This window comes from Halichoeres trimaculatus, unplaced genomic scaffold (genome assembly GCF_033239565.1).
Source record: "Halichoeres trimaculatus isolate MK-OKI-2021-1 unplaced genomic scaffold, fHalTri1.1 fHalTri1_scaffold_18, whole genome shotgun sequence".
NCBI lineage: Eukaryota > Metazoa > Chordata > Actinopteri > Labriformes > Labridae > Halichoeres > Halichoeres trimaculatus.
In genome coordinates, this window is record NW_027437196.1 from 5,761,247 (window position 1) to 5,773,573 (window position 12,327).

At 39.8% G+C, this 12,327-nt stretch overlaps 1 protein-coding gene across 1 annotated transcript in view; it reads left to right on the top strand.

The window, feature by feature from the left end:
• Nucleotides 1-12,327, top strand: part of LOC141807827 (uncharacterized) — a 74,334-nt gene that overhangs the window by 34,822 nt on the left and 27,185 nt on the right. Inside the window, exons 37-46 of the mRNA XM_074694044.1 lie at nt 1,178-1,288; nt 1,388-1,498; nt 1,600-1,707; nt 3,629-3,739; nt 6,171-6,281; nt 6,372-6,482; nt 8,275-8,385; nt 8,510-8,620; nt 11,111-11,221; nt 11,301-11,408. Of these exons, the coding sequence (XP_074550145.1) occupies nt 1,178-1,288; nt 1,388-1,498; nt 1,600-1,707; nt 3,629-3,739; nt 6,171-6,281; nt 6,372-6,482; nt 8,275-8,385; nt 8,510-8,620; nt 11,111-11,221; nt 11,301-11,408 (1,104 nt within the window). The remainder of the gene's footprint in view (nt 1-1,177; nt 1,289-1,387; nt 1,499-1,599; nt 1,708-3,628; nt 3,740-6,170; nt 6,282-6,371; nt 6,483-8,274; nt 8,386-8,509; nt 8,621-11,110; nt 11,222-11,300; nt 11,409-12,327) is intronic.

Here is a 12,327-nt window from a genome sequence, read left to right on the forward strand (position 1 = left end):
TTCAAAATCTGAGTGAGCATGGTCATTCACTATATTGTCCACTCAATGTATCCCACAATGCATTTTGAAAAGTAGTGTATTAGCGATGCTCACTATATGAGCAATATATACCATCATGCATTGCAGTTCAAACAGAAGAAATGGCTGATTACATGATTAGTAATTACTGAAAACATGAAACATCTTAAAAAACTCTCAGGGAATAAAACTTAGCTCCCTGTTTAACTTTCGGACGAGCCCGTCTCACAACTTTGAGCTGAGAAACAAACAACACGGACGTTAGCCGTTAAACCGTTCCAAGCGGGTGATGCATTCACTGGACCTTGTAATTCTCAAACACAGCATAGGTTCCGCGCAAATATATGGTTTGTTTATTTAAAAAATAGTGTGGTATAAATGTTTCTATTATTTGGCTGTTGCAAAAAATAATCTAAGTATAATGTTATCACTGAAATAAATACTGTTTTGCAGTGTTTGAGAAAAGTTTTAACTGTAAATCCCCAGCCGTCAGTGAGCAACGCAAGAGTAAATACGTCACTGTCAGCGGCAGGCGAATGAGTGAGTAGTGTCCAAAATGTTTTAATTTAGCTGATCCAGTGGACTATAAAATCCACTACATCTAATTCACTATATAGTGAGTAGAGAGTGAGTGAATGATTTCGGACACAACCAAACAATTTTCCGTACTTTTTTGTGTTTATGTGGTAAAAATATCAATTTGTTTAATAATGAAATCTCAAAGTTCTGTGCTGAATCTACGGAGGTGCAGGACTTCACTGTGCAGAGAAAAATGAAAATGTGACAGAAGCAAAAAAAAAAAACAAACAAAAAACAGAAACTGTTTGGGATCCTGAGGATTAAATTGACTTAATATGTTGTTTGCGTTCCTCATCCCTTTATATCTGTCAGTATTTGATAATCAGCTGTAAGCTACATTAGCAGAGCCTACTGTTTGTGGAACCTGTCCACTTTTATTCAGCTTCTGCTGTAGGTTAAAATCAGGCTTTGCCACTGATTCAAAGTCAAAAAACTACCTCCCTGACACTTTAAACCTCTGATTTGTTGTCTCACTTTCCAGAAATCACAAAAACATTTCTCAAATTTCACAGATGACAGTGTCAATTGAGTGATTAGATTATCTATTTTCTGTTTTTAAATCTTCTCCGTCTCTCTGAAGGTGAAATACAAACAGGACATGAGCAAAGAGACGAGTGGCGCTCTCTATCACCAGCTCCCTGAAACCACAGAGTCACACCTGGCCAAAGAGCTCAGAGACGTTTACAGCGAGGTGAGACACGTCTGATATCATGAAAACGTTTAAACTATCACCTGTGTGTGTCTGCCAGGTGTGTTTGGTAACGTGAAGTGAGTGTGTGTGCTTTGTCAGGTGAAGTATAAAGAAGAAGGGAAGAAGGAGATCAGTAAGAATCTGTACTCGCTGCTCCCTGAGACGGCAGAGACGTTTTTCGCCAAGCAGATGTCAGAGATACAGAGCGAGGTGAGGACCCTGAACGCATCATTCAGGTCTTAACAGAAATAGGAAAAGAGAAAAAAAAGTCAGCTCCATCCCTCCATCCTTTTCCTCATTTTCCTGTTCAGGTGAAGTACAAAAAAGACAAAGAGGATCTGCCCAACACGCTGTACTCTCTGCTGCCTGAAACTCTGGAGACCCAGTTTGTGAAAGAGATGGCTGAGACACACAGCGAGGTGAGACATAAACTCTATTTCTACTGTATGTGAGCCATGAAACTTCAGGTTTCTGGTTGGATTTTTCTAGCCAGAGATGTGAGCCTCTTTTTGTACGTACACTCCTGAAAATTTGTGGAAAAGTTCAGGACGGTTTGCTCCTGAAATTTCCCTGTTTTCCTATCGCATACGTTGTTTATGGTGTGAAGATTTTTCTGTTGCTGAGGAGGTTCAGGAAGATTTTAGGATGCAGAACATGGTGTAAAATAAAAAAACTGTTCTTGTCACAGCTCAAACAGGCAGCATTTGAGTCTAATTTTTAATAGATATTGTCTGTCTTAATACTAAAAACTAAGATTTTAGTTTTTGCAGTGCAATGAGAGAGGACAACTTTGTTTAAAAGTATGATCACTTCTGCTTGAGCAAAATCGTAACACTTCAAAACAATCAAGGCTGAAATATGGACGATTTAACAGCTCAGTAGCTTTGTAGTTGTAATTTAATAGCCTCATCTTGATTACTTTGTTTCTTCTTTTGTTTTCAGTTTTTTTCTTTTGCAATCTGGCTTCCTTCTGAGATAAATACCACTGTTTTTGTTTTGGTTTCGTAATAAGCCTACAAAAAAGTGTTAAAAAAATAGCAACTAAAAATAAGAAAAAAGTAATTGAAAAAAAAAAGGAAAAATGAAACATTAAAAATGTAAAAAAAAAAGCATTTAAAAAATATTTTAAAAAGGAAAAAAGCTATTTAAAAAAAAGACAAAATTATAAAAGGTACAAAAGTTATTAAAAAAATCTAAAGAGGGGAAAAAAGTGATTGAGTATAAAAAACATAAAAATTAAAAAAGAAAAAAGTTAAAGAAACATGATAAAAATGTCAAAAAGTAAAAAGGTGAATTATTAAAATAATTAAAAGTTAAATAAATGTCTTAAGCTTACATTTTTGCTCCAAACCTGTAAAAATCTGTTAAAAAAAAAAAAGTTAAAAAATGATTTAAAAAAATATTTTAGAAATTTAAAAAAAGTAAATTATTAAAACAAATAAAAGTTAAATAAATTTCTTTTGCCTAAATTTTTGCCCTAAACCTGTAAAATTCAGTAACTTTAAATAGGAAAAAAAATTATTAAAAAAGTAAAATGAAAATTTAATTTTGAAAAGGTAAATAATTAAAATAAATAAAAGTTAGATAAATGTCTTTTGCCTAGATTTTTGCTATAAACCTGTAAAAATCTGTAAAAATCCAGTTAATTAAAAAAAGAAAAAAATTACTAAGTTACTAATTATTAAGTAAAATGAATATTTAAAAATTAAAAAAAAAAATTATGAAATAAATTACAGTTAAATAAATGTCCTCTGCTCTATTCTTTTTCTCTAGACTTGGAAAAATCTTGAGATAAAATTTCTGCCTGACACCTGGATTAAAAATTTCAGCAGTTTTCAGAAACACGTGTGAAAAAAGGCTCAGAGAAAGTATCAAGAGGCAGCTCTGGGGATTTCTTTTTCACACATACAAAACACAGACATATACCATTTACAGCTCAGTCTCAAAGACGCGTCCCTCGTGTCTTCTGAGACAGTTTGAGAGCATGTTTTCCATCTCAGTCACTCAGACGTGTGAACATGTCACAGATAAAGTGACCACTGACGTCTATTCTGGTCGTCTTATCAGAAACACATTCACAGCTGCTGGATTCCTCCTCTTCCTCCTCCTCTTCCTCTTCTTCTGCTGATTAAACTCTGTCTCTCTGGAGCAGCAGTTCTCCAAACAAAATAAAAAATGCATCATCTCTCATCCTCTCTGCTTGATCTGTCCTCGCCTGGTTTCCTCTCCGGTCTCTGTCTTTCCTGTAAATCAGGGATCTGCAGACAAAGCAGCGACAGTGTTTGTGTTTGTTTCTGTCTCTTTAAATCCGACAGGTGTGTGACTTGTGTTTCCCTGCAGGTGAAGTACAAAGAGGCGGGAAAGAAAGAGGCGAGTAGCTCTCTGTACCACCGCCTGCCTGAGACTCTGGAGACGCAGCACGTTAAAGAGGTCACAGAGCTGCAGAGCCAGGTACACACACACACACACACACAGTCACACACACACTCTGTCCTGCAGGGGGTGAACTGTATGATACTCCCTGCAGAAACAGACTGAAGCTCCCTGCACACTCACTGTCCTCCATCTTTACGGCTCAAAGCGAGCTCTGCGTTTGTCTTCAGAGGAATCGATGAATGAATCATGTTTCTGCACTTTGAAGACTCTTCGCTAAACGCGGAGGATATTATGGATGCTGTTTGTAGCCGGAAAGCAACAGTGAGACATGTTTATGTAATGTTCATCAGATATTCAACAAGAAGAGGAAAAGATGGAGAATTAAGATGCTGCGTTCTCCCTTTTCTCAATCAAAGATTGTACACAAAGTTTTTTAAAACAGAGTTAAAGGAAGGATTCCTGCAGAGACAGAGGATGTTTTCTTCTTAAGTTAAAACTGTTTAACTGAGCGCTCACTGACAAAAACAGAAACTATACGATACATGATGTACAGGGAAGTTGATCTGATCTAAAACCCCGGACTAGTTCGTTCTAACATACCCTATAAATTGTCAAAATCTGTTTAAATCCAAATCACACACTTCCTATTTGGAATTCACCATGGGTGTAAGAGATTTTTTTTTGTAGATCTATGCATGATAGTTACGCCTGCAAAATTTCAGGGCTCTAGCTCAAAGTAGCCCAAGGGGCGGTAGTTTTATGCCACAGGGGGCGCTATGGAGCTTATTTTTTTTGTGCTAATACTGGATTCATACATTTTCACAGACAGTGGCAGCTGGTCAGTCAGGAGGGGAAGCTCATTTTTTTCCGGCCTACATCATAAATTTGTTTATTTATCTAAACGTAAATTCTACCCTCTGTTCCTTTTCAAGAAAATGATCTGTGACCCTGTCGTACCAACCAGGTGTTTTTTCCAGGGATTTTACCAGTGTTCTCTCGATGGCCAGCAGAGCTAGACTGCTTAAACGGCGTTGCGGGTGTAAGACTTGAGCCGCTTTAAACAGGAGAAGCTCCTCTCTACACCTGCAGGCTGTAAGTGTGAGTGACAAGGGGAGGAGCTCCACAGCTGTAGCTGTAGCTGCTTATTCGTGAATAGAGAGAGACTCTTTATACACAACGCTCGTCGTTTTCAAGAAAGGTAAACTCACTGGGGATCAATAAAACCTCCAGATCAGTCCAAAACAAATGAATGTAGAACTCAGAAGATGCTCCGGTGGAGGGATATACCTCAAGATCGCTGACTGGCTCATTCACTGTCAATCAAAAAGGGATTTGACCTCAGACAGATCATCCAATCATCATGCAGAAGTCAGAAGACACTCAGCGTCCGACTGTGTCACCACTGTTTTTGGGAACATTTTAGGGGAAGCTGAGCTTCCCTTGCAGTCTTAGAGCAATCCCCACTGTTCACAGCTGACTAAATTTTGTGGCTACATGTGTTCGCGTTTATCTCTAGTGAAAGGCGCACAATTTGGGGTTAAAAAGGTGTAAGAATAATCCTTAAGGTTTCAAGAGGGCCTTCTCCCCGATGCTCTGGCCTTAAAAGGAATAGAGCTGGTTGCCACCCATCGATATCTGATCCAGCTTTGGGGCTGGATCGGACCGATACCCGATACAAGGATTGGGTTCGGTGTATCCGTAGTACCTACTGATCAGAGATTACTTCAATAAAAGGATAAAATTGGGTTGATTGTAACATTGTGTACATACATACAGTGGTTAAGAGCATAACTTTAGTGTTGTATCAACATCTACATTGTACATTAGGGATAAATGGGAAAAGGAACTAAAGAGAAAATCAACCAAAGAAGACTGGCATACGTAGGAAACAGAGTAAAAACATCAAGCTCTGAACGTGGAGGGAATATGGCTGGGAGAATACATTGAGATTTTTCATCCCCCCAAAATATCAAAAGACAACTTTAACTCGTCCCACAGCCTGGCTGGAGAGCATGACGTCGATCACACTCTTGTTTTTTTGGCAATGTGTGAAAATGACTTGAGTATTTGGATGGAGTTTGGAAAGGAATGAAAGCAACTTTAGGTTCTGAACTTTCAAAGCCGTGAAGTTTTGTCTGGTGTTTCTGGGAAGTTTAACAAGAAAATATTCAAAGCAAAGACAGATACCTGGCTGGAATACGACAGCTGGCAGCAAAGAAAGCTGTATCAACAACGTGGTGTGGACAATTTAAAAGGAGGCTAAACTGACTTCTGTTAACTGACATCAATGTTTTGCATAAAAAAAGAGAAAAGAGCCATTTTCCTCATAGAGCTCTTGTTCTGCAGGATCCTTTCTGTAGCGCTATCAGACGCTCAGAGTAACGGTCTGAGCCCGTTAGCGATGAATTCAGATCTGATGCTTTCCCCTGTAAAGATTCATCCAGTCTTTTCTTCTTGTTAAACAACACCCTGCTGCGTTTTCTCCACCTGCTGCTGTTTCCTCCAGAACAAGTACAAGGAGAGCGGAAAGAAACAGATGTCGTCCAGTCTGTACGCTCAGCTGCCACAGACGGCAGAGACGCAGCTCGCCGCCAAGATGTCCGACATGCAGAGCGAGGTAAAGAAGACACTTGTTGGACGGTAAATGCAGGCTGTGTATGTGTGTGTGTGTCGTCTTCTGATGGTTTTTCGCTCTGTTTCTGTTCAGACTAAGTACAAAGAAGACGGGATCCGGAGCCTCTCTCAGAGCTTCTACTCTCAGCTCGCAGAAACCGCAGAGACTCAGTTAGCAAAAACCGTCTCCGAGCTGCAGAGTCAGGTGAGAAGGACGAGACGATGAAGCATGCCATCCCTCATTCTTTGCCTATTTGCTCTATCAATCAAAACAAAAACACCGAAAAATTAAAGCTGCAAGCAGCGATGAGCTGTCCTTGCCCGTCATGCACCCATTGGAGAATGTCCTGGCCGCCGAGTGTGCAGCAAAACATTTCATGCCTGTAGCTCAAAGTAGCTGGACGGGCTGCAGTTTTGTGCCCCTGGGTGGCGCTGTGCAGCATTAATGTTAGCACAAGCAGTGATAGAAATGCACTGAGGCTTTGACACTAAACCTCTGTGTGCATTTTGGTCCTGATCCAACAATGTACAAGACAGCTATAAAGGTTTTTATGAAGCAGCCAAAAAGGTCAACTTTGACGGTCATTTGTGGCCACGCCCATTGACGTAGCAAAAATCCATTTGTAACTTTTCATTGTCAATGCGTGTAGTATACACAAGCCAAGTCTGGAGTTGATCAGATAAAAAACCTAGGAATTGTTCCATGTAAAACGTAGGCTAGAAATCGTCAAAATCCGATGTTTACATCCAAATAGCGAACTTCTTGTTCTGAATTCGCTATGGTCATAATAGACTTTTTTGTAGGTCTAGGCATGATTGTAATGCCCACAAAATTTCATGCTTGTAGCTCAAAGTAGCTGGGGGTGCTGAAATTTTGAGCCTCTTGGTGGCGCTATGGAGCATCAATATTAACGCAACCAGCGATAGAAATGCACTCAGGCTGTGACAGTGAACATTTGTGTGAATTTTGGTTCTGATCCAACATTGCACAAGATAGCTATTAAGATTTTCTTAAAGGGGCAAAACGGTCAACTTTGGCGGTCATTTGTGGCCACGCCCCCAAAAATTAAAACAATCCTATAATGGTTATTAATCTTCAGTGTCTCTAGTATACACATGGTTAGTTTGGAGCTGATCTGAGAAAAAACCTAGGACTAGTTCGTTCAAATACTTACCCTATGAACTCACGTTTTTCCAAATTCTGGCCATTGCCATTAGGGGGCGCTGTACTTTTAGGGTAAAATAATGATATAGCTGCGTCCGGGACGCAACACTTAACATGTGTGTCTGTTTTTGTGCAGATCGGACAAAGTTTAAAAATGCCGAAATTTGAGCCTATGTCGTAGCCACACTGAAAAAAATTATAAAAACGTAATTACGATTATTGATCTTTAATGTAGGACTAGTTTGTTCAAATACATAGCCTATAAATCTCTAAATTATGATGTTAAGGTCCAAACAGCGAAGTTCGTGTTCGGACATCACGATAGTCGTAAGACACTTTTTTGTAGGGCTGGGCACGATTGTTATGTACACCAAATTTCAGGGCTGTAGCTCAAAGTAGCCCAAGGGGGTGCAGTTTTTACCCTCTAGGGGGCGATATGGAGCTTTCAGTTTTGGGCAAGCAGTGGAATCATACATTTTTCACCAGGATTCAATTTTGGGGCTAATAAAACCTTAAAGCTCCTGTGAGGATTTTGGCGCCCTCCTGTGGACACAATAGTCTTTGTTGATTTTGTATGGTACACTTAAAGAAAAGCATGAAGCATGACAAAGAGGCTTTAGACGTTATCATAGAGAAACAGTTGCTTCTCATTGATGCTCTTGTCTTTTTTTTGTGTCACAAATAAACCGGCCAAAATTCTACACAGGAGCTTTAAAAACATTTCCACACAGAAATGAGACATATTCAGAGCACTCTTTTTGTAAACAATTAAGAAATTTTGGACATAAATTGTCATTTTTGGAGCTCAAACATCATTCCTTTGATGCTTCAGGCTAAGTACAAAGAGGCGAGTAAGAAGGAGGCGACCAGCTGTCTGTACCACCAGCTACCTGAAACGCTGGAGACGCTACATGCTAAAGAAACTACAGAGCTGCAGAGCCAGGTACAGGAACAGAAACTCACACATCCACAGAGACAGAGTTTGTTTTTTCCTGAGTCAAACACACTCAGAATTACCTCAGATGAAGCTCTGTAATCAGTCTGGCTCCTGTCTCCGTCCTCTCCAGGTGAAATACAAAGAAGAAGGAAAGAAGGAGCTGAGGTCCAACCTGTACTCCGTGCTGCCCGAGACCGAAGAGATGAAGATCGCTAAAGCTGCCATGGAGCTTCAGAGTGAGGTTGGTGCACGTTTTGAGTCAGAAAGAATCAGATCAGCTGCTGACAGGAGACACAAATCACATAGATCATCTCTGCGTGATGGCACCTGTCAGTGAGGATGAGTCAGGGAGGATTCTGTTCTTCACGTTGAGTCTGAAGATTGAGGAAACAAGCTCTGCACTGAAAAAAAGAAATCTTATTTAGTGATTTTGTCTAATTATCAGTAGAAAATGTGTTTTTAGACTTAATATGAGCCACATTTTTACTTGTTACAAGCAATTCAGACCTCATTTTTGTCTTTAAATAACTTGAAAAAAGACATTTTTCTGAACTGATCAGTTGAATGTGGCTCATAATAAGTCTTATAAGACATTTTTACTGAAAATAAGACAAAACCCTTGATAAGATTTCAGTTTTTGCAGTGCAAATGTGTTTTGCACCACTAAGGTTATTCAGTAAGATAAACTCCATTCTATTTTGTGCACACACACTGCAAAAAACTGAACTCTTCAGCGTTTTTGTCTTATTTTAAGTAAAAATTGTCTTTTTAAACTTGAAATGAGCCACATTCAGCTTGTCAGTACAGAAAAATGTCTTGTTTCAAGTTATTTAAGACAAAAATTAGGTTTGAATTGCTTGTAATAAGTAAAAAAATCTGCCAATGGAGCAAGAAAAATGTTGTAGAATTTTTTTTTTTAAAGGTCCCATATCCTGCTCCTTTCCTGCAGTTTAATCTGGATCATTGATGTCTTCATGAAATGGTAGTAACATGTTTTGGTCCAAAAAGCCAATAAATCAAGCACAGCAGCATTGTTTCCAGGCTCTCATAGCCCCTCTGTTCAGAACGCTCTGATTTAGTGGGCGTGGCCTTCATATGTAAATGAGCCACCGCTGATACCGCCCCGCTCTTCCACGTCACTGAGAGCGGCGCCACGAGCTCCGAGTGCACAATGTTTAGAAAACAGAGAAGCTCATTTATCGTAACATTACAGGCTAAAACAACAGGCTAACTGCAGCTAAAGTTAGCATCCTGAAGCTAACACAGAGACAGGGGGGACACTGAGGAAAAGCTCTTACATCTGCTCCACAGCACACAGCATCTAAAATACTCACATTTCCAGGGTCCCAGGTTTGTTGGTGGATGGTTGGTAATGCGCCTGGATTCAGGACCAGTCTATTGGCTAGCCCTCTGTTGCACTGTCCAAAGTTGGAAAAGCAGTCGGCCGTGAAGTGACTAGCACACACATGCACAGTTTTACTGAGTGTAGCTGGAACATTTCCTTGATAAATGAACTCTATCCACTTAGTCTGTCTTCTTCTGAGATGGGAAGCTTGAGCATGGAACTATGTGGCTGTTTACAGCCAAAAACAGAGCAGTGATGGCTCTTCAACTTTGGCATTCTCCTCCCGGGGAGGGGAGTGGGCAGGGAGGGGGTTGGGGGGTATCTGCTCTGGTGGACCGATCAGGTCAGACTTGCTCCTGATTGGTCAAAAAAGGGAATCGCTGATGTCTGCTAATTCCAAACAGCTCGTTTTAGGTCAGGATTTTACATTCACAAGCTCTACTAAGTACAGGTTTTGTCATTAAACATCACATTTTGTGGGCTGGGAGGAAAGACAAAGACCCACAAATTTCACTAAAAGACTTAATAATGTGATTTTTTCATAATATGGGACCTTTAAAATTCAAATAATGTCTTAATCCAAGTAACTTTTCTCTTGTCCCATTGGCAGTTTTTTTTTTACTTGTTACAAGCAATTCAGATCTCATTTTTGTTTTTGAATAACTTGAAACAAGACATTTTTCTGGACTGGTCAGGTGAATGTGGCTCATATCAAGTCTAAAAAGACATTTTCTACTGAAAATAAGACAAAAACACTTGGTAAGATTTTAGTTTTCTCCAGTGTTGAAGTCACGCTCCATGAGGTTAGCCCTTGAGCCATCGGATAGCAGTTTGCTCTTGCATAAAAAGCAAGGCGTTTTTTTGTCCTTCTCTGCTTTAATCAGAGTTTTATTGTCAGTTTTGTGTCACTAGAAGATAAAAATGTGTGCTTAACTTTTCTATGAAGGCATGGCTTTGAACTGAATATAGTTTTAGAATAATGTCACAGCCGTTAAAGCTGATCTGCAGAAGCAAAAGGAAAAGCAGATCCATCTTCCCTCTCTTTTCAATTTTGTTTCTTTTTGGATGATTTTTCTGTAACTGTAACTGATGAGATTTTACTCAAGTTGTGCACAATTCTCGTCGTAATGGAAACACTGGCAAAGTGCAGTTATACTTTACATAAACTTTGGAAACACAGCTACAGTTGACTTGTTTGCAGCATCTGTGGGATGACCTGGAAAACCACATCTGATCTTTGGAGGCTCCATATCTGCTTTTTTACACTTATGTTCTTGTAAAAAAATGAAGATTGAAGGTTTTATTTTGACTTAAACAAGGAGTCAGTGCCATTAAAAAAAACATAATCAGCTGTTAATATTCTCACATGTGTGTTTGTCCATGCAGAATAAATACAAGCAGAAAGGCAGACAGGAAATCACCAACAGCGTCTTCCACCAAATGCCGGAGACCAAAGAGATGGAGTTCGTGAAGCAGATCTCTGAGCTCCAGAGCGAGGTGAGGAGTTTCTTCATGAGTGGAAACTTTAAAACTCTCTCTCTTACAGTGAAATAAATCTGTTTCTTTTTTCTGTCAGACGAAGTACAAGAAGGACAAAGAGGATCTGCCAAACACGCTGTACTCTCTGCTGCCTGAGACTCTGGAGACTCAGTTTGTCAAAGAGATGGCTGAGACGCACAGCGAGGTGAGAAACCGTCTCTGTGAATGTCTGAGTGTGTGTTTGCCTGAAATAGCCTGGGTGTGTTTGGGGTTTGCCCCATTTTTTATTCCCAATATTACAGATTAATTATTAAAGAAGAGATTAAGCACTTATGAATGATTTGTTGACTTTATAAAACTCGTCCTCTGAGGCCTCGTGTTTTTACAAACATGAACCTCAAATTTACATTTCAACCCAGACAGAGAATCAGGATTTCGGAGAAAGAGCGTCACATCGTCAGCGAGCAGGTTAATGAGCGGTCATTATACACACCTGAGAGGACGTCACAACACAAATATACTGGTTACAGGTTATCTTAGATTGCTACTTCTTAGCTTCCAGTTCGGGTCGACCAGGACCAGATTGATCTTGGCCTCTATGACAACACCACGCCGGCTGACGAAGTTTAGTACTGAGAAGAGATAAAACACAGAGATCTGTTTTTCTCTGCTGAAAACAATTTCTGTGATTAATTTTGTAGTGATGGTGGACACAGGAGCCTAACTGTCAGACAGGAAAAGGACTGAATAGCAGAAGAAAGATAAACGGGGGAGTCATACAGCCCAAGCTAAAGGCTAATTAGCCTTTAGCCTTCAAACTTGAGAGTCTATCAATAAAATGAAGAGTGAGGTTACGTTAGCTCTGATTGGTAGATGACTGGCAGGACATAGCTAACCAGGATTTACTTGTGTTACACATTACAGACATGTCTTAGAGCACTGAGCTGTCAGCTGCGCTAAATGTAAACGGCTACTAAACTACTTACAAACTGACAGTGTTTACTTGTCATGTTATCCTACAGATACGTCAGAGCACCTGGCTTACGCCGGCTGCTACGTTTGCTTGATGTCACGTTCCAAACCGTAGCGCTACGTAACTGTACTGATAAATACCTTACCTCTGC